Source organism: Sitophilus oryzae, unplaced genomic scaffold (assembly GCF_002938485.1).
Source record: "Sitophilus oryzae breed Bouriz unplaced genomic scaffold, Soryzae_2.0 scaffold_1977_pilon_pilon, whole genome shotgun sequence".
Classification (NCBI taxonomy): Eukaryota; Metazoa; Arthropoda; class Insecta; order Coleoptera; family Curculionidae; genus Sitophilus; species Sitophilus oryzae.
The window spans coordinates 1,927,297-1,951,133 of NW_022146698.1; the positions used below are offsets into that span (position 1 = coordinate 1,927,297).

At 33.0% G+C, this 23,837-nt stretch overlaps 1 protein-coding gene across 1 annotated transcript; it reads right to left on the reverse strand.

The window, feature by feature from the left end:
* Positions 1 to 345: 345 nt before the first annotated feature.
* On the reverse strand, positions 346 to 6,375 carry LOC115883709. Its single transcript, XM_030902106.1, has 2 exons — positions 6,001 to 6,375; positions 346 to 5,484 (listed from the first exon to the last, which is right to left on the reverse strand). Exon 2 carries the CDS (start codon positions 5,470 to 5,472, stop codon positions 346 to 348), a length of 5,127 nt encoding a protein of 1,708 aa, XP_030757966.1. The 5' UTR covers positions 5,473 to 5,484; positions 6,001 to 6,375.
* Positions 6,376 to 23,837: the final 17,462 nt, after the last annotated feature.

Genomic DNA, 23,837 nt, shown 5'->3' on the forward strand with positions numbered 1-23,837 from the left:
TGAATAGTAATTTATAGCTTCGTTTTTATGATTTTTTTGTGTTAACTATTTACCCATTATTAATGTTGTTGCGGTTGGTCACCTTAAAATGATAGCTCGAAGGACCATAGATAATTCTTTATTTTACTTGTAAATTTAACAACAAATTTTTACTTTTAACTGAAAAAATGTCTTTCTTGCTGAGGTTCGCAGCCATCTTCTTTTCAAGCGTCGCAAGCGAAATCGACCTTGTCGACCGACTGCTTGTAGCGCCCTCTCTTCGAAACCTCCTTGAATCCCGAGGCGATTCATATTACAGAAATCATAAAATCCGAACATACCGGCCACCTTAAATGTTTCCGAACTTTAATCGACTGGCATTAAACAAACTTTAGCAATAGACCGCTTAACTATGCGACCGTTCGGCACTTTCACAGAAACGACGCGCACAAGTCCATCGGATCCTGGATGAATGTCGACTATTCGGCCTCTCGTCCATTGTAAAGGTGGTGATGACTCTTCCTTCAGGATGACCAAACGCCCAATATTTAGATTATTTTGTTGACTGGTCTTCCATTTGGATCTGGTTTGTAATGTAGACAAATACTCTCGTGACCATCTTTGCCAAAAGTGTTGATGAATTTGTTTCAACCTTTGGTAATGATTCAAACGTGAAACATTTGCTTCAATGATGTTGGTTTCAGGTATGGCCAATAAAGAGTCTCCAATAAGAAAGTGACTTGGGGTAAGCAAGGAGAAATCTAGGGGATCATTGGATATTTGGGTAAGGGGTCTAGAATTCAGACATGCTTCAACTTCAACCAATAATGTGTACATATCTTCAAAAGTTAAATATGCTTGAGATAATATGCGTTTTATATGATACTTGGCTGATTTGATCGCGGCCTCCCAAATACCTCCCATATGCGGCGAATTTGACGGAATGAAATGCCATGAAATTTTATCCTGTCCCAAGAAATTCAAAATTTCTTCATTAACTGACTTATCAGAAAGGAAACTATATAATTGTTGCAACTCTCTAGCTGCACCTCGAAAATTTGTTCCATTGTCTGAATAGATGTCAGAAGGTTTACCTCTTCGTGATATAAACCGTTTTAAAGAATTTATAAAAGCATCAGTTGAGAGATCACGCACTAGTTCAATATGAACTGCCTTTGTTGATAGGCAAATAAATAAACATATATAAGCTTTTACATTTTTTGCTTTTCTAGAAGTACTATTTTTAATATATAAAGGACCTGCGTAATCTACACCGCACTTATAAAATGGTCTTAATGTTGAAAAACGATCGGAAGGTAAATCTCCCATTATTTGAGTTACAGACTTTGGTTTAGCTCTAAAGCATTTAATACATTTCCGCAAGATGCGCTTGACGGCAACTTTCCCTGATAATGGCCAATATTCTAAACGAATTGTAGCTAGAAGTGCTTGAGTACCCATATGTAAATATCGTAAATGAGTGTGTAATATTAACAGTTCTGTGAAGGTGTGCTTTGTAGGTAATATTGTCGGATGCTTCTGATTATAACTTAAATGCGAATGTTTTAATCTTCCGCCGACTCTAATAATACCATCTTCATCTAAAAATGGATTCAAATTCAACAGCTTGCTAGAATTGGACAGTTTAATTTTAGAAGTAAGATTTTTTATATCGTCAGCAAACTCTTGAAATTGTACAATCTTAATTAGAATAGTCATAGCTTTGTTTAACTCATTTACTCTAAGAGGACCTGAAATTTTATTATCTTTACATAAAGCGTTGTTTTTAAAACGTAAAACATATGCAATTACGCGTTTAAGCTTTGTTAGGGAAGAAAATTTAGTAAAGATATTAGATATCTCAGCAGTATTTGAAACTAAAGCTACAGTTCTTTTCATTTCTGGTACATTACTATCTCTGTAGTCAGGAGTTCTGCTTGAGAACGGCTTGGCATTATCATTTAAAAAATTAGGACCGCACCACCATAATTTTTTATCTTTTAAAATGTTTGGATTTGTGCCTCGCGAAATAATATCAGCAGGATTTAATTCTGACTTTACATGATACCATTTATCTTTTGACGTTAATTCGGTAATTTCCGCAATTCGATTGGCGACGAATGTTTTTAAATAACATGGTTCTGTCGATATCCATGATAATACAATGCTGGAATCAGTAAAAAGAAATGTTTTTTCTATGTTTACCGTTAAAGATCTAAGAACTCGTTTTGTTAACTTAGCCAGAAGTAAAGCTCCACACAATTCCAATTTAGGTAAAGTTATTCGTTTGAGTGGTGCTACTTTTGATTTTGCACACAATAATCTCACTGTACATTCTCCGAAATTAGTTAATGATCGTAGGTAGATACAACAGCCATATGCACTCTCGGAGGCGTCACAAAAACCGTGAAGTTCAACATAATTTGAAGAATTACATAATACATGTCTAGGCACTGAAATATCATTTAATGAATTTAATTGTTTACTAAAATCTTGCCAGATTTCAGCTATGTCTGATGGAATTGGATCGTCCCAATTTATCTCACATTGCCACAAATTTTGCATAATAATCTTAGCTTTTATAGTAGCTGGGCCAATCAATCCCAGAGGATCATATATTTGTGATATTAATGATAAAATTTGCCTTTTAGTAATATTTGTTTTATTATAGTTCACGTTTACTGAGTATCGTAGTATATCTGTTTTTGAATCCCAAATTAAACCTAGTAACTTAAAATCTGTTTTATCTGAAAATAAATGAGTAGAATTAGAATTTATATCTTCAACAAAGGCTCGTGAATTTGATGACCATTTTCGTAATTCAAATCCACCGGACTTTAAAATCTCATATATCTCGTTTTTTAATTTAAGTGCATCCTTTACCGTATTAGTACCGGTTAGTAAGTCATCTACGTAAAAATCTTTAAGTATCTTATTGCAAGCTTCAGGATATCTATGTTGATTTTGATATGCTAATTCATGGAGACATCGAATGGCTAAAAATGATGCTGGAGCTGTACCGTAAGTTAAAGTATTTAACGTATAAGATTGAACAGGTTCATTATCATTTTCACGCCAAAGAATTCTTTGTAGATTCCTATGCTCAGGATGTACTAAAACCATGCGATACATTTTCGCGATGTCACCAGTAAATACTATAGGATACGTTCTAAACCGAATTACTATATCAAATAAATCATCCTGTATAGTTGGGCCTACATGCAAACAATTATTCAATGATATTCCTGTATTTGTAATCGCACTACCATCGAAAACTACTCTTAATTTTGTGGTACTGCTGTCTTCCTTTCTAACAGCATGATGAGGTAAATAAAAACAATGATCAATATTATCTGAATCTGTGTTTACTAGTGTCATATGCTCCATATCTAAATATTCTTTTAAAAATTCATTATAAAGTGTTTTATATGTTTGATCCTTTTCAAATTTCAATTCGATTTGATTTAATCTTTTTAAAGCGATGGCCTTAGAATCCCCAAGTTTATTAACTGAATCATTATGTGGTAGCTTGACAATAAATCTACCATCTTCGTTACGTGTGGTAGTTTCTTTAAAGTATGATTCACAATATTGTTCTTCAAGGGAAAAATGTTTTTTAAATGGTACTTCTTCTATTTCCCAGAATCGTGTCAATTGTTTATTTAAAGATAAATTACATATTTGTTTATTTACTTGTTTATTGTGAATGATACCTGACAATATCCAACCTAACTTAGTTTTTCTTAATGTAGGCTGTTTTGTACCTAAACTTATTGATTCGCCCATTATTAAGTCATAAAATATTGAAGCGCCTATAAGAATATCTATATTATTTGGAATATTAAATTTTGGATCAGCCAGTTGTATATTATCTGGAATTTTAATATGACTTATATCAAATTTTATTTGAGGTATCTCTTCAGTAATCTGAGAAATTATGAAAAAACTTAAATTAGTTGTAAATGAACCGTACATTGACTTTATTGTAGAATTTACTGCTTTTGAAATATTAGTATTATTTTTACCAATACAAGATATTGAAATGTTAGTATGATTTTGATCTAACTGTAATTTTTCTGCTAATGACTTTGTAATAAAATTACTTTGGCTACCTGAGTCTAAAAGAGCACGACAGGTATGCAAATTTCCAAATTTATCTTTTATATATATAACAGCTGTCGATAACATGACATAATTTGATAAAGAATGAGCAGCAGTAGAAGATAAATTTAATGAAGATTGATTCTCACTATTATCTTTTTCATTTTCAGAAACTTCAGTTGGTATTTTATTATTACATGCGCAATGAGAACAGGAAGTTACATTTGTTTTGTTACTCGAATAGTCATGTAATAACGTATGATGTTTTAGGTTACATTTAAAACATGTTCTAAGAGATTGACACTGATCTGTAGCGTGATTTGGTTTTAAACAGTTTGCACATAATTTTAATTTTTTAATTTCTTTATGTTTATTCTCTAAATTAAGTTTAAAAAATGATTGACATCTATAAATAGGATGAGGTTGATTACAATAATAGCATGAAAAACTGGAGTTTTGAGTTGTGGCAAAAGAATGACTCTTATTATCATGGCCTTTTCTGTATGAAATAGATATATCTGATTTTGTTTTGTTTACATTTATTGTTTCTAATATCATACATCTTTGCTTTAGAAAATCCGTTAAGTTGACCATAGTAGGCAAATTGTTACTCTTTAATGAACATTCCCACTCTTTTCTTGTGTTATAATCGAGTTTAGATGTTAATAAATAAATTAAGAGTGTATCCCATTGATCTGTGGGTTGTCCTAGTGAATGTAAGGCTCTAATATTTTTCAAAAACGTGTCTAATAAATTTCTTAAATCTTTACAAGATTCTTTCTGAACTGGAGATATTTCAAATAAAGTTTTAATGTAATTATGAATTATTAATCTTTGATTTTCATAACGTTCTTGTAACAATTTCCAAGCTATTGAATAATTGCTACTAGTTACCTCTAAAGAACTTATAATCTGAGCTGCGTCTTCTCGAAGACAAGATTTCAGATAATGAAATTTTTGAATCGCATCTAATGATACATTATTATCTATTAAGGAATTAAAAGTATCCTTAAAATTAATCCAATTCTCATAACCTCCGCTAAAAATAGGAAAATTTATAGGATGTAGCTTTATGTTACTTACTGGATTTTGAGGTGTATGTAATATTTGTGAATTAATATTAGCATCAACGCATGCATTTTTACCTGTAGAAATAGCTTTGTAAAATACATTTTCTATTTCTTCTCTAACTTCTGTTTCTTCTTCATCTAATAGCTCTAATTCGGACTGAACTTGATCGAACTCTACAAACGCGGACTCTACTTTTTCCAACCTAGTTTTTACTTCTAGAACATCCTGCATGTTAGACATAAAACTTTGAAACCGAGTGGCTATGCCTCTCAACTGACCTCGCCTAGTTCTTAACCTTCTGAGATCTATTGCTTCAGCCATTTCAAATCTTACCTATTGCAATATAAATTATAATATTTAACACAATTCTATAGCTTCTTCTGTTGCAGTATATTCTTTTTACTAAATTTATAGCAATGTTATCTTATTATCAATTTGTTTTTTCAATTACACTCACAATAAATCGTTAAGTTACTAAATATTATTTCTGTGGTACCTTAAACTTAAAAAATACCCTTAAATTAAATTATACAATATGATTCTTTTGTTAAATATGTAATGAAGCCGTTGATAAAATATCTCGTAGTAGTGAGACCCTTAAGAGAATATCCCGTAGTAGTGGGACTCTTAATAAAATCTCCCGTATTAAAACTCTTAAGAAAATAACCTTGATCAATTATTTATGACAAATCTACGTATACCGATCTGTATAACTATATAACTTTATCGTCTTTAGTCTTTATTAACTTGAAAAACTACTGAATTTACTATGAATATATTATAAACATTATTAGTCGAGCACAGCATGCATGAATAGGAAAATAAGGAAATAGATAGGGACAGACTCACTTCTTGCGTTTTGTTGCTAGCCGGCCACCATGGATGTTCTTCCAGTTCGTGACAAAAGGCTCGTTTCTAGCCCGGCAATATCCAGTTTTTAAAATGATCAAAATGGCACTTATCCGGCTCGTAGGACCAAAATGTTGCGGTTGGGGTCACCTTAAAATGATAGCTCGAAGGACCATAGATAATTCTTTATTTTACTTGTAAATTTAACAACAAATTTTTACTTTTAACTGAAAAAATGTCTTTCTTGCTGAGGTTCGCAACCATCTTCTTTTTCAAGCGTCGCAAGCGAAATCGACCCTTGTCGACCGACTACGGTAGCGCCCTCTCTTCGAAACCTCTTGAATCCCGAGGCGATTCATATTACAGAAATCATAAAATCCGAACAAATGTTCTAAATTACTGTTTTTATATAGAATTTTTTAGTCTCGTTTTTGGAATATTGTATTATTTGTTGAGGTTATTAGATAGTTATTTTTATCTTCATATAATATATATTAGGTATTTTATACCTACAAAAAGTGTCATTTTTAATTTCGTTTTTCGAATACATAATATATACTTTATATATCTGATTTTATTTTCCCTTATTCTTATTTAATTACAATAAACCATACTATATCTGAATATATGTATTATTATACAAGGTGGCCCATCGAAAACGTTCCGCAAGGCATAACGACCAGGGTAATTTTTTTTTCAGAAAATCCAAAAACAGTTCAATTTTGTTTGTGAGGGGGACCACTTTTGCCCCAAAAATGATTGCAAAATTTTTAACCCTCTAAGCGGAGGTGTCATCCCCCAACTTTTTTCAAATGGGAAGGGGGGTCAAGTGGCACCGCAATGAAAAGAACTTTCTATTCTCTATATTTCCCCGCTTCGTTTTTTAAAAATCGGTCGAGTCATTGAGAAAATATGAAGGATTGAAATTTGAAAAGTTTATTTAAACATTTATCAGAGTAAATGATAAGGATAAATTCCTTCGACCAATTTGCTGTTTTTTTTTATTATTTCTAGATGTTTACGCATTTTTTCACTTGCCACAAGGTTGAACGCTCAGGTGCGGTAGTTGCTAGATAGCTGTTCTGTGACTTTTGTGCATTGAAATTCTTCTCAATATCGTTAAACTGACCCACGGTAGAATTTCCAAACATACGAGCCCACACGTTCAATTTCTGAGGGTTTTGTGTGTGCACCTCGTGAAACCCCCTGGGGTTGTCCTTAGTCCAGTACCGACAGTTGTGCCAATTAACTACACCGTTCAAAAAAAAAGTACACTCATCCGAAAAATACACATTAAATAGGAAATTATTATCATTCGCCACTCGTTCACTCATAGTTTCAAAAAATTGCAAGCGACGATCAGATTCGTTGAGTTCTTTTACCAAGTGAATTTTGTACGGGTGGAACTTGTGTTTTTTTTTAATATTCTTTGGACACTTGTACGATGCACGCCGGTCTCATTGGCTAATTTTCTTGTACTCAGCGTACTATCCATGGCAACTTGGCCCAATACGAATACCTCCATAGCTTCGTTTACTACAGGATTTTCCCTCTGCCTCTTTTTATTCATAACGGAACCAGTTTCACGAAATTTTGCTACTAACTCGCGAACAATTTTGCCATAAATGTGTTTGTCAGGATAGCGTTCATTGAATATGTGCGCAACCCGATACATTCATTATTTTTAAAACAGAGTTCGATTATTTCCACTTTTTCTGCAAGTGAGTACACCATAATTGTTAAAAAGTTTAACGATATTGAGGAGAACTTCGATGCACAAGTCACAGAACAGCTAAATAATAAGAAAAAACAGCAAATTGGTCGAAGGAATTTATCCTTATCATTTACTCTGATAAATGTTTAAATAAACTTTTCAAATTTCAATCCTTCATATTTTCTCAATGACTAGACCGATTTTCATAAACGAAGCGGGGGAATATAGAGAATAGAAAGCTCTTTTCATTGCGGTGCCACTTGGCTCCCCTTTCCATTTGAATAAAGTTGGGGGATGACACCCCCGCTTAGAGGGTTGAAGATTTTGCAGTCATTTTTGGGGCAAAAGTTGTCCCCCTCACAAACAAAATTGACGTGTTTTTGGATTTTCTGAAAAAAAATTGCCCTGGCCGTTATGCCTTGCGGAACGTTTTCGAAGGGCCACCCTGTATATATATATATATATATATATATATATATATATATATATATATATATATATATATATATATATATATATATATATATATATATATATATATATATATATATATATATATTATGAACTATCCGTAAAAATGAACTATCCGTAAAATAAATTAAACCATGAATAGTATCACAAAATATTGTTGTGACTAAACTGTGAACAACCCTGATGCGTATTTGTGATTATGATTAAATGACTAAAGAATAAAATAAAATTTAAATGTAAAATCCCCTGGTATACCAAGTTCACCTACGATCGTAGATTAAATGTAATAAATTTTAATCAATCATAAACGCAATAAAATAAGAGATGATCAAAGTCTTATCTGTTATCCAGTGGTCGTTCCAGTCATTCCATGAGAAAATCCAGGTGTCTGGTCTTCAGTGTCACAGTGGCATTCCTCGTCACAGTGGTATTCACGTCACAGTGGCATTCACGTCACAGTGGCATCAAATTTCAATCCTTCATATTTTCTCAAAGACTCGACCGATTTTTAAAAATGAAGCGTGGAAATATAGAGAATACAAAGCTCTTTTCATTGCGGCGCCACTTGACCCCCCTTCCCATTTGAAAAAAGTTGGGGGATGACACCCCCGCTTAGAGGGTTGAAGATTTTGCAATCATTTTTGGGGCAAAAGTTGTCCCCCTCTTGACATAAATACTCTAGACATCCCCCTCATAAACAAAATTGACTTTTGAATTTGAATTCTTGAATTGAATTGAATTTTCTAAAAAAAATACTCTGGCCGTTATGCCTTGCGGAACGTTTTCGGTGGGCCACCCTGTATATGCATTTCGTATTATTTTTTATTTTATAAAAATTATACAGATTATTTTATAAATAGATTTGACTTTAAAGTAGTATCGTTTTTTGCAGTTTTCCTTTTAAACGACCTGAAATATTAAAGCTTTGGATTCAGGCTCTTCGTACAGATAAGTGGACACAATCTAAAACGGCTCTGTGGGGACTGGGGGCTCTCGTCCAACTGACTACATTGATCAGCCAGGACTGGCTGTTAAAAAGTTTAAAGCCTGATTCTGATGCTGTACCAAGTGTGTTTTCTTTTAAAAAACACTTGTTAACAAAAGCCAATGCTCCTCGTACAAAAATAATAAAACAGGTTGGTAAATGGTATAATGTTATTCTGTGGTAATCAATCACCACATAACATAATTTTCAGATTCCTACTACAAGCGTTCATACTGAAAGTGAATTAATGGATATTGATTTACCTTTAATAGTAGCTTCAACATCAACTACTTCAGACAATAGAAGTGAAAAGTTTGGGAAAATATTATTGGATAAAGAAACACAAACAGTTCCAGTTAATATTGAACAACTACTTAGAAAAATAAAAAATGTCTATACCTATGTGGCGGATTCCAAAAAAAATTAACAGAACGTCAACGGTTCTTGTAGACGTATCTGTTTAAAAAAAAGTGTTCTCGAATAGTTGAATTTAAATATTTTAAATAGTTTTTTTTTCTTTATTCTTTGTATTTTTTTGCTTCCGACGGAAAGAGATAAACTTTCCGAAACGTCAAGCCTTTTTTTCTTTGTTAGGCAAATTTGTATAACTGTAAACATAATTTCTGACAAGTAGTTTCCGTTTGGGTTTAACGCAGATGTGTTTACAAAAAATAACTATTTTATTTTGTAGATTTTCTTGCAGTGCAGTGGTGAAATACCCATATAGGATTTTACGTAGAAAAGTAAAAACACTTAAACAAAAAGTGAACCGGAAGAATCTTAAAATTCGTAACATGAAAGATGTTATTAGTACAATAACAAAAGTGGCCACAGCAACGAACATTTAGATATTGTATTAGATAAATACTTTGAAGGTATCAAAATTAATAATATTCATGAATTTTTATGTTTAATAGTCTAAATTAAATTTCTTTATTTTAAGGTTTACGTCTGGAACTGGTCCTACTTCAAAAACAATAAGACAAAGGGGTAAACCGAGGACAGAGGAGATACTCGGCGTTCATGAAGCAATTTGCTCATACGCTCTACTCCTATTCTCCCAAAGCTTATCATTTTCTACGCAATTATTTTGTGTTACCAAATGGTTGGACGATTAGAAAATGGCTCAGTGGCCTTAACTGTGAACCAGGAATTTTAAGTGAAGTTTTAAAATTTTTAGAAGACTCAAGTAACTTCTAAAAATTATTTAAAAAACTTGCAAACGTGCTTTAATAATTGATGCTATGGCAATCAGGAAGCAAATTGTATGGGACCATAGTGCAGGAAAATTTATGGGTAATGTAAATTATGGTGGCATAACTGATGTAGATCAAGAAACCCCGGCATCAGAAGCATTTGAATTTGAAAAAACAAATTGTCGGTTACACATATAACTTTAAATGTCCAGTGGCTTATTTTTTAATAAACAAAACTGACTCGCATTTGCAAACTCAGCTGGTAATGTCCTGCTTAAGAAGTTTATTTGAAGTAGGCATAACAGTTAGGTCTATCACTTCTGATAGTGCTCACTACCTATAATCAGTTGGGTGCTAACGTCTACAACGCTAGCCAGCTACTTCCCTATTTTTTTCATCCATGTGACAAAAGCATTCGTGTTTATTGTATATTGGATATTTGCCATATGTTAAAGTTAGCACGAAATGCTTTAGCTGAAAAAAAATTAAAGTCAAAAACAGGCATAATTAACTGGGAATTTCTTAAAGCATTAGATAAAATTAAAAATTTGGAAAAATTAAAATTAGCCAACTCTCTTAGTTCTAGTCACATTAATTATAAGAATAAGGTAATGAATGTACGACTTGCAGCACAAACCTTAAGTAGTGGTGTGGCAGATGCCATAAAATATTTAGCTAAATGTGAAGTTGTTGAATTCAAAGACCGCCATGCTACTGTTGAATTTATTAGGACTATTGATCGGGTTTTCGATATTTTAAACTCCAGAAATCCTGTTGGTAAGGGCTTTAAAACACCCATCAGACCAAATAATTTAAAATATTTTGAGGATATTTTCTCAAAAACAAAATAATTTCTGGAAAACATAAGTATGGATGGTATTCCATTGTTAAATAGTACACGAAAAACTTTTGCTTTAGGGTTTATAATATAATATATGGAAAGGGTAATTTTGCTAGCGAAAGACCTTTTATGTTTGAATGAAGACCCATTGCAATATTTTTTGACCTATAAATGTTCCCAGGATCATCTGGAAATATTTTTTTCCTGTATAAGATCAAGAGGTGGTTGGAACAACAACCCAAATACGCAACAGCTTAAGTGGGCACTGAGACAGTTGCTATACCGGAATTCAGTAACTTCTAGTGTCAGTGCAAATTGCTCTGAATTTGGAAGTTACTGCACTCCAGCTTTTGAATTCCGGTCAGAAGAAAGACAAAGTCAAGTCCTTTCAGAGCAAACCAAAGCAAATAGCGAAATTTCAAAGTATATTGAATATTTATAAAAAACAAAATTAAGTGATTTTCAAGAAAATATTTTATTTTATATATCTGGATATATTATCCGTCGCCTTGTTAATGAGACCACTTGCCATCACTGTATAGAAATTTTATTAAAAAAAGATAGTGATATTAACAGTGATCATAGCTACAGCGCATCCTCAGAAACATTTACGCAATTCACAAATTTTGTATCTCGTGGTGGCCTTGTTTTTGCATCCAACATATATAATGTATATACATATATATATAATGTATACAAAATTTTACATTTTGCAGAAAGGCAATTTCGTCTTGTTAGCGGCACGCCTATGGCTATGCCATGACGCCCTCTGTGAAATGCAAGTCCAGGTGGTAATTCGATGCGCGTGTGTTAGTTAGTTAGTTAGAGAGAACACTGCGATCTAATAACCTCGTGCCTTGTAAATCTCTATAAGAATAATCCTTTAATAAAGAGATTAGTTCAGTTTATTACTTTAATTTCTAACATCACAAGTGGGATTAACCCGTAATGAAGCGCCCATTGTTAGTTTGTGATTTGTTTTGTGAGATCAATTCAGTTTCTGAAAAAAAAATGCTAAATGGCGTTCCCAAGGTATTAATTTCAAATTGTTTTGATTGGAAGATAGGTGAGTGGTCAAGTCCACAAAAAATGTAGGTATATCACCGTTCTTGGGTAAGTTTGAAATGAGATTTATACGAAAGTTTATATAGTAATTTTGGTCGTCATTTAGAACATGACGCCATTTTTATCACTCCCAAGCCTAATTTTTGTACAGTTTTTACGGCCTAATGAAATAGTAAAGAACTGTTGCATTTCTTTTATACTAGCACAGATTGTTAGTATAATTAGCTTTGATAGACAGATTTTTCTTTTTATAATTTCATTTACCATAGGCGTGGAGTGGAACTACCAGTACATTTTTATTAACTATGTTGTCAAGTGTTTTGACTGTGGTATGTGAATACGAAATGCTTTTCGTGGGTTTTTATTTTGTTGAGAGAAACAACAGTTTCAATAAAAACTATTTATTTCGCACATTATTGTTTTTCACCTCGACCAGCCTTGAAACATTGCTGGAAAAACTTGGCGCGTCGTCTTCGAAGAGAGTCGTTAGGCTCCTTCTACTTCCTTTCGGTTTTTCCCGTCAAGGCAAGGCGCCAAATTTGAATTATAAGTAGGGAGGGGCATATTTAGTGCTATATCGATATACGATAACATATGTTTACATAAATATGCCTTATTATGTCATTTTTGTATAAGGATGATATACATTCAAATAATTGCTTTAAATGAAAATTCTTCGAAAGAAAATTTATAACGATGTTCTGTTTAGCCGAGAGCGAGAGATAGACAAAATTAATAATGTAAAATGTGTGTTTCTGTGTATATCGTATCTCTCACCTCAAAACACCCTTGCAGGTCAAATATTTTTTAGAGTGCAGGCGTTCAAGTGTCACAGATTTGTAAAATAATATACAGACCCTTTCTTTGAAAAGCAAGTCTACCATAGGCGTAGAAAACATTTCTTCAAATAAAATGCAGTTGGTTTGGTTTGGTTTGGTTTGGTATAAGAATAGTACTATAATATTATATGAAAAAAAAATAGGCGTGGATAAAACCCAGTTAGTACATATTATAAATCGATTATATATAATATTATATGATCAGTACATTCCGTCAGTACAAGTTATAATTCAAATTAGTAGTTAAAGAATGAAAATTAATGAAAAATGAAGATGGTTGTTGTCACTTAATGTGCAGCGACCAGTTAAATATTCAGCAATTTAAACTTTTAAACTGAAAAATAAAAGTGAATTAAGTGAATGCCTTGTTTTGTATATTTTATAGGTACAGATACAATGTTATTTAAGCGAGATAGATTCAAAGTGAATACTAATAATTTTGTAATATAAAAGCTTCTTGTGCTTTGTTGAGAGTGTTCTCATGATCATGCATATATGGCTTGGGATAAACTATTCTAAGCAACTTAAGTATTTTCTCTCAATCCTGGTTCCTCAAAATAATCCATTTTGAAATGTCTAATGAGTGTTGTAGAAGGCGTGTTACTGGAAGAATTGCGCACGAGATGCATATTCCATGAGTGTATTATATGTGTTTGTAACATGAGTTGTGCGCTGTAATTTAGCTTACAATCTGAGATTTTATAAACTGAGATTTTAATCTAAAAGTTTATTGGATAAAGTCACTGGCGCATGCCTATGTCATTTACTTCATACCGATAACAGCCATTCTTTTCAAGATCCTCGAGATCTTTACCAAAAATACAATACAACTTTGTCTACGAGTTTGTAACACTTGTGTGAAGGCAATGAAATTGTAGACTTGGGGTTGTCAGACGTCCCAAATTTTAATTTTTCCTCAAACGACTTAAAAATGTTCATTTGTCCCTAATTTTGCTAATGTGACGAAAGAACTGTATTAGCTAAAATTGGATGAAAATTTTTAAAGATAACATCACTTTTCCAGATTTTTTTTAAATATGTGTATACCGAGACCGGTATACATTTATGTTTTCGAATCCATCCATTAGATATTAATTCCAATGTTCATAAGAAATTGTCCATATTGAGTATCCAATGAATTATAATATCATCAAAAAGCTTAATGATGAAAAAAAAAATAAAGTTCAATAAATGTCATTGATGTGGAGTGCAAGATAAATTACTCCATATTTATATTTTAATTGACTTCACGTAAGTTATTTTTTTTGCCGTGTTAGCGGTAGTCTGGAGTCTGGGCATACTAGTGCTGGCTGACATTTCATTTGTTTGAAATTGTCTGGGTGTAGTATTGCTTTCTGACTTGTTATTTGTTTGAAATAGTCTGGGCGTACTAGTGCTGGCTGACATTTCATTTGTTTGAAATTGTCTGGGTGTAGTATTGCTTTCTGACTTGTTATTTGTTTGAAATAGTCTGGGCGTACTAGTGCTGGCTGACATTTCATTTGTTTGAAATTGTCTGGGTGTAGTATTGCTTTCTGACTTGTTATTTGTTTGAAATAGTCTGGGCGTACTAGTGCTGGCTGACATTTCATTTGTTTGAAATTGTCTGGGTGTAGTATTGCTTTCTGGCTTGTTATTTGTTTGAAATAGTCTGGGCATACTAGTGCTGGCTGACATTTCATTTGTTTGAAATTGTCTGGGTGTAGTATTGCTTTCTGACTTGTTATTTGTTTGAAATAATCTGGGCATACTAGTACTGGCTGACATCTCATTTGTTTGAAATTGTCTGGGTGTAGTATTGCTTTCTGACTTGTTATTTGTTTGAAATAGTCTGGGCATACTAGTGCTGTCTGACATTTCAGTTTGAAATTGTCTGGGTGTAGTATTGCTTTCTGACTTGTTATTGGTGAAGTAGTCTGGGCATCATTTCATGCATTTGAAACTGCCTAGATTTATTATTGCTGGCTAGCGTAAATTTGTAAATTAGTCGTGCGTGGTATTGCTGACTGACCTTTCATTTGTTTGAAAGTGCCTGTTTGTACTATCGCTTACTGATTTGTGAATATGGCTGTATTATTAGTTTTTGATTTTAAATTATTTTAATTTGTTAGAGCAGAGTATTGTTTACAGATATTTTACAAGTTCTATATCTGTTTCTGAATAACACTGTTACGTGTTCTGATTATTTATTTTCATTCTATATAATGATAGAGGTTTGAAAATGTTTTAGTATATTTCTAAGAATAGTCAGGATATGGTCGAGCTGAATGGGCCGAGAACGTCCCATTGTCAGGCTGGCCGTGTTAGCGGCCCGCCTATGGCTATGCCATGACGCCCTCTGTGAAATGCAAGTCCAGGTGGTAATTCGATGCGCGTGTGTTAGTTAGAGAGAACACTGCGATCTAATAACCTCGTGCCTTGTAAATCTCTATAAGAATAATTCTTTAATAAAGAGATTAGTTCAGTTTATTACTTTAATTTCTAACACGTCTTATGATGAAAAAAAACGAAATTACATTTCATATTAAAAAGGTCATATTAAAAAATACATTAAATGTTAAAAGACGAATTGTTAATACGGTTATTAATTATTTTGGCCAAAATATTCAAATATTTCAACCTAAGCACCCTGTAACACAAGAATTCATGAGTGAAGAAAATCATGAGTTCCAGATCGTTAGAAATCATCAGCCTTCACTCCTGAATTTAAAATTACATGGAGGTGCTGCTACAGTTAGACAAAAAATGACCAAACTTATAATATACTTATATGAATTTTGCGGTACTTGATTTTTGAATTTCCCTATCCTTGGCCCTTGCCTCGTCCGCTTGTCTCACTTTATCTACCAAAATAAGGCCTTTTCCCTAAATACCGCTAATTTTAGGCTTTCTGAAGTGTTAAGAACGATAAAACTACCTATGAGTTCCGAGTTATTAATATTATGTCATCATTTAAAGGCTCAGTAGACTCGGCTGAGTCTAAATATTACCGGTTTTTAGTTTTTTAAAAAGTTATTATAAAATAAGCTTTAATACCTTTTTTGTCGTTGCTTTTTTCTCTCATGTTAAAGCCGACGCTCTAAAATTCATCGTCTGCATCGGTAAAATACTTAAGTTTTGCTAAAATTGTTAAATAAAACACTTATCTAATTCTTATCTTCCTATATGTTTTCAATAAAAGAGGTGGGTTATTCAAATTATCGAAAGTTATATTTCAGGTCCAGTCCTCAATATTACATAATTATTCACATTCTTCTCCTACTCTCGAGCACAAGGTTTAAAGAAAATTTTAATACCGGTCCTGTTCCGTCCCTGCTGTCAGTAGTCCTCTCCTTAACGCGCCATTATGTTTTGTGTGCTCAGAGCGCTAGGTTCCGCTTCGTCGTTTAAAGTGTTTACGGGCATTTTAAGCAGGGATAGCGGTTTGTTTAGCAACTTTCAGGGTTTGTCGCTTTAAATTAGGAACTCAGACGTAAGTATATAATAACATTTTTCCGTTTTTTTTTTCGCTACATTAATAAACCTATGTCGATTTTAAAGTCTACTGTTTTACGGTAGGCCGATCTTAACCAATTTATTTTCAGCATGGACAGAACAAAAAAAGTTAGAACATGAATTAAAGAGGCTTTTGAGGTCCCCGGTGTAAGGTAAGTACGTAGCATTCAGTTCATTGGAAAAGGTAGCCGCGACCCGACCGCCATTGTTGTGCGCCATTGTTCGTTGTTGTCTTAGACCTTGGATAGCTTCGTAATTTTTTCTGTTTTTTTTTCTCGTTATTGTGTGTTTGAGCGAAAGACTTATTACCTAGCTTTATTTTTGCATTTTTTTGAGTGTGTTTATTTGTATATTTTATACATGGCATAGCTAGCATCATAATAAACATACCCATATAATAATATGAGGCGTCCATCAGTTCCAAACCTCAAATCACAATTGTTTTTATTAGAACCTTTAGAACCAGAAATTATTGAAGATCCTTCTGCTCGAAGTAAACTTCATCTCAACCGCAGTTTGATACTGCATCTGTAGCTGCAAGCCCTATTACTTTGAAGTTACAAAAATCATTAAGTGCTCAGTTTGTTAAAGCCAGAGACATAGAAAGATTGGCATCAGGATCCGAACCTGTTAGTGAAGCTAGTTGTCCAAGCGAGTATGAATTACGTAAGCACAAAGCTACGACGGCGCAGCAGTAATGAGTGGCAAAAATAATGGAGTACAGGCAATAATCAAGAACATATTTTCCCACGCTCACTTCGATCATTGTTATGCATATCAATTTAATTTAGTTATGGAACGCGCCACACAATGTAACAGGAATATCAAAATATTTTATGCAAATGTTCAGTCCTTCTCAACTTTTTTTTCCCGATCCCCAAAACGTACAGCGGTTTTCGATCAAGTGGTTACCACGCGGCGCGGCGCAAAATAGTCATTTTTCGAAATCTAGGTGGATAAAAATCCGGGTTCCTTACGTGTACTAATTTACATTTGTTTATGTATATTGTAAAGTAAGAACTCATACTAAGAAAATATGCACAAACAGAATGCTATATTAGTGGATGTTTGATAAAAAAAATATTGTATCGAGCAATTTAAAACAGGTATGGACTGCTTTGCAAATCCGCGCAGTAATAAAGTGAATTTTATTGACTTGTGTTCACTAGTTCAAAAGATTTCAAAAATTTTAAAACATGGAAGGTGTAGATCAAGGTATGTACTACTAATTAAAAATATAACACATTGCAACTTGAAAGGTTTTAATAATATAGATAATTAATTGTTTGGTGGCCCGTGCAAAAATGTTTATTTTTATTCTTCTTTCAAATTCAAAAAGCTATATAAATCGATTCCCGCGGATTTCCGCTTTGATTCTGGCTTTATAAATACACTTAGGGTTTCATATTAATTGTGATATATTCTTGTTTTGCATATATTTGCAAGTTTTATGAATATTTTTTTGTTCTCAGCGACATGTTCGGTCACCCGTAGAACACTTTTTGAAGTTTGGTGCCAAGAACCCGAAAAAATCTAAAGGTATATGCACTTTTTAATTGGCTACTTGGTGTAGATCATCTATTTTAAAAAAAGGAGTTATCGATGCTAAATAAAATTCGAAAATTTTCATATAAAATTAGTGAAAAATGGGAAAGCTGTCATATTTGTTTTCGATCGAAAAAACGGTAGACCTTTGCTGTTTCTAGAACAAAAATTATATTCATAATCTCCGACTAGTTTCTAACAAAAACGGCCTCTAGACAATTTTCTGTTCGACAAAAGGTTTTTGCGTAAAAAATAAAATAACCCTATCTACATGTCCTATGCATCTTTAGGAATATATTATACGAGTAGATAATTTTATTTTATTTTCTCACGCAAAAACCGTTCGTCGGACAGAAAAATGTCAAGAGGCCGTTTTTGTTAGAAACTGGTCAGAGATTATGAAAATGATTTATGTTCTAAAAAAAGCAGTGGCGTACCCTTTTTTCAATCATATACAAATATGATATTTTTACTTTCAACACCCTGTCTCTAAGAAATGATGCATTTCCGGACCTATGTTCATAGGAACTTTTTTGCTTTATTTCATCTAAGGAACACGTCCCTGAATTTTGTGGTAATATTAAAAAACACCCTGAATATTGGGGATATTTTTTTATTGTTTTCTGATAATACTATTAGATTTGTGCTTAATTGGCCACTATTTGAATTCACTAATACTTACTATTAATATGCAATAATAACTTTGTCGGAATTTAATAAGAACATTTATGTCCACCTAGAACAGATAAATGACCACTGTGCGGCGTAGCTAGGAGATGGAATTTTAAAAGTAGAGTCGTAAATACTGTTTTTGAATATAATGAATTGTTTAAAGAATGCTTGGAAAATATTATTTATCAACCAGGAATGGATTCAAAAACAATAAGCGAGGCATCTGGTTTATTAAAGTTCTTAGATTGTCCAGAGTTCATGTACTGGTTGAATATGTTCATAGATTAATGCCTCATATCGAGATTTTTTTCAATCAGGCACAAACTCGAGGAATTGAGAGCTCCCAAATGCAAGCCGCAGTTGATCAATATGAGCAACAAATTGTTCAAATGAGGCAAAGCTTTAATGATATGGAGTGTGACGAAGAAGAAGTAATACATCCTGCCAAGCGACAACGTGTGACATCAGCTGGAGACAGACGGAGTACCTGCAATCGCAAAAGAAGTATTGGATACAATTTTAATTCATGTCAAAGACCGTTTCGATTTTAAGGATCATTTAAGTGCAGCCAAACTATTTGATGCCAGAAGTTTCAAATCTTATAGGAAGTCATTTCCAGAAAATCATTTTGAATCTACTGTAAAATCATATACAATGTTAGACAGTATAAAATTAAAAACGGAGCTTACAGCAATTTATGAGAAAGATGATTTGTGCAGTGTAGACGGTGTTTTATCAATCTTAGTCTTTATATCGGAAAATAACTTGACGACAGTGTTTTCGGAAACTAACAAATTAGTAGACATAATCTGTACAACTCCCATGACGACGGTGGAATGCGAAAGATGTTTTTCAACTCTGAAACGTATAGAAACTTTTTTGAGAAGTACGATGTCCGAGGATAGACTGAACGCGTTGGCAACATTGTCAATAGAAAAAAAGTTGATACCTGTCTTTGACAACAAAGTGATCGACGTTTTCAGCAAAAAAAAAGACAGGAGGATGGATTTTTTATACAAATAATTTTTTTGTGTTAATTTTTTATATATGTATATTAAAAAATTAATAATAATAAATTAATTTGGTTACTAAACGTGTTTAAAGAATATAAAAATTATTATAATTATCTTTTAGTTACTAGAAAGCTTTTCATTTTTTTTGTGCCCTCCCATGAAAGAAAGTCACGAGCCCCCACTGTTCCAGTATGGATCGTATACGCAAACAATTTTTTGAAAGTCAGATCGAAAATGCTGATCGAAAAACCCAAAAGTCGGAAGTATTCCCTGGAAGATAAGGCTTTGGCATTAGCTTTATACAAGCAAAGTGGATGTGGATACAGGTTTCTATCAAAGCTTTTTGCGTTGCCATCAAGGAAGAATATCATGAAGCTCTTCAACCGAGTTCCAATTCGCCCAGTACTACACGAGGAGGTATTTTCAGTGTTGAAAGCTGAAACGAAGAATTTCAAAAATCATTTAGACAAAAATTGTGTTCTGATGTTTGATGAAATTAGTATCCAACCAAATCTACAGCCAAACAGCTTTGAAAACTTTGGTTTCAAACAAACACAAGAAATAGCCAATCATTCTCAGGTAAGGATACAAATTTTATTCAAGTTCTGAAAAAATTGATTTTTTCAAGGTTATTATTAAGTTATTCTTCTTTTCTTCAAGGTGTTTATGCTAAGGGGGATACGGCGTAAATGGAAGCAACCAATCTACTATAACTTTGTTAATGGTGATGCCAAAAACTATGATTTGGTCAATATCCTTAAACAAATCATTAGAAAATGCCAGGCTATTGGTTTAAATATAGTAGCCACAATACGCGATCAAGGATCAAACAATCAGGCAGCAATTAATACTCTAGTTGAAGATACAAAGAGTCAATATTTACGTCAGGGAAACAGCTTTGCAGAACATTCTTTTCAAATAGTCATTCAATTAGTCATTCCAGGAGTCATTCCCCCTATGATGTGCCCCACCTCTTCAAAGGACTTCGAAACAATTTTGTGAACTATAACATTGGTTTCGAAGAGAAAGGCATTACCAAGCTGGCAAAATGGTAGCATATCTTCAAGGCCTATCAACTTGACCCCTATTGAGGAAGCCTTAGACTAATGATTAAAATAACGGACGCTCATGTCACTCCTGAGAAGCATAAGATGAAAGTGTCAAAGTGTACACAGGTTCTCGCTGTCGCTGTCGCAATTAATGTGTTTGCATTTTCAGGTACTTAGTTAATTTACTTTAAACAATAACAACAATTTTAAAAATGTTATATTATTTGATTATCATGATTACTATTTTTTTTATTATAGAAACAACGGTGACTATAGGAGACAAAAAGTGCAAATGGAAAAAGAAGCGACTGATACAGCTTCTCTTTTAGATTTTCTTGATCAGCTGTTTGACAGCCTCAATGGGAGCTCTTTGTCAACTGTCCCAGAGAAAGATCTAAGGGTTGCAGTCACCAAAAGTTCCCCTCATTCCAAGTTTTGGGAAGAGGCTATCAAGATGCTGAATAGCATACATTTTAAAAAGAGGAAATATGGAAGAGTGGTAAAGTTTATACCACCTTCATTAAAAAATCTAATCAAAACAATGAAAAACATCCAAGAGTTATGGAGAGTTCTACAAAGTCTAGAATTTTCCTATCTAATGCCCAGAACCTTCAACCAAGATCCATTAGAGAACTTCTTTGGGCAAATTAGGCAAAGGAGACAAAGGAATAACAACCCAACCGCAATTGTTCTCTGTCACCTGTCAACCATAACCAATGGTCATTCGCTTGAATGTATTTATACTATTTTCTTGTTTAATTTGATAGTTTTCTTGCCAAGGACTACAGCAAGCTGCTACAAATCTGGCCATAAGTATATAAGTAAAACTTATTATAGTTAGGGGTTCTTCCAGAAGGTGTTTGGTGCTAGCTGTTCATATTTTTTTAATGTATTTACAATGAAACTTCTATAACTCGAAAGGGTGTTAGTCAAAAAGAGTGATCTGTAAAGAGTTCCAGTTGGAGAAAAGCTACGTAGGTACATAGAGGGTCCCCCTAGGTAGAGAGGGATAGTAAGGTTAAAGTTGGAGAGTAATTTGAGTTCTGTAAGTTCAACTGTATTTACTTAGAAATGTGTTTGGTGCTACTATTGGTTTTATTATAGTATGTTGATTTTAATTTTGTACATTTTCTTGTTTTTTTTAATGTTTTTCCTTTTTTCTTTAACTTTTTTTATTTACCACAGATCAAGATGAAACCGAAGAAGCCGACTTACAAATAGTCGAATGTGAAAATATCAACGATGAAACTGTCGCCATTATTTCGGAATTGAAGCAAAAGCCCTCTATAAGACGTCATTCCTTTTTTTTGCATAGTTCTTCAATAAAATATTGGATATTCTGAACAAGATGGATTTAATAATAAATTCTGACGTATGTGAGGGGCAACTGTGACCTAAAAAGACTTACATCCAGGCCATTTATATTTTCAAATGTCAATGTTGTCAATATTTTCTGTGATCTTTTTGATGTAAAAAGCTTGATTCTTCTTCCAATATTTCACTTATAGTGAGGTAAGTGTAAGCAGTAGCCATAACTACATCCTCACTAGGGTAACAAAGGCCCCCTTTATCATTGGCTATGATAAGACCAAAATCTAACGTACTATCACCTTGCTGCTGTATATTATCTAAAAATGTAATTAAATTTTGGCAATTTAAAATTATTTGATGTAATGTATTTTGGATATTCAAATATTGTGCAGAATTTCTAATTTGTTTTTCCAAATTTTGTATTTTATTTCTTATCATCTTTTGGTTTTCATTAAGGAGAGTTATAGAGTCATTATAACTATTAATGAGTTGCCTTGTTAAAGATATTTGTAGAGATATTTCTTTATGCAAAGAATTTTGATTATTTGATAGTATTGTGACGACTTTTTCTGTCATCACTCAAACAGAAAGAAAAAGGTATCCGTTGCTCAGGGTTAGAGGAGAGCTGGGTTCGTAGGTAAGACTTGTGACCTGTGGTGACTTAATAATGTTGTTAAATAATAAAATAAGTAATAAGGTATAGGCTGCAAAGATTCTAAAATCGATGTTAAGTATTCAAATAGTAATGGTCAAAGACAGTAAAAGTGCGCCACTTACTTTGGGTGTGAAAGGTAAAGTAAGAAACCCAAGAAAATTTGATCATGAAATAGCTAAAATAAAATAATCAACAGCAATAAGGGTCTATTATGTTCATCAAGAATAAAAGTCGATATAACTATCCTATGCTGAACATTTATTTGGGTAAAACGAACACAATTATCAATCAGTTTAAACCCAGTTTCAATTATCCCAATGAAATCGTTAGTTACTTGGCAAACTCAAATTTAGTTAGAGTTCTCTCTCCAGTATACTATACTACGTAATATATAAACAAATTTATGTAAGTACCCAATACGATGTATGTTTCTTGAAACAAGTCGTGTACAATAACCTTCAAAATGAATCCGTGTTATGATTCTCACATAAAAGATCATACTGAAGTAAACGTACCGTTAAGGACAAAGCATGACTTATAATGTTAACTAAAAGGTAAATTTTACTATAATATATGGAATAAATGACAACAATTTTTACAGAGATATTCAAAATATTGTCTCAAAGTAAAAAAATTTAGGGAATACTCTTGTGTGTTGAACTTAGAACTTATCTGTATTTTTTAATTTTGTGACGTAGTGAACAGGTAGGCAGGCAGTCTCCAGACCAACGAAAGTGGATGTAGATTTTCGATAGTAGCAGGAGTCTTCGATATCATCAGTAGAATAAATGTAGAGTCATACTGTCTCAAAAGTGGTTACTCATATGCCAATTACTTATACGTCAATTCTTATACAGTTACTTATAAAGAAACTCTCAGAACAGTCACCGAATACCAAAAAAAAAAATAACTTACGGTCTGAAAATCGAAGTACACATTCCAAAAAATATAGCCAAACTATATGCTGATCCAAATCAGTAATGCCC

Excerpts from the sequence above, each read along its gene's own strand:
- LOC115883709 (XM_030902106.1), bottom strand. The coding sequence starts at position 5,472 with ATGGCTGAAGCAATAGATCTCAGAAGGTTAAGAACTAGGCGAGGTCAG.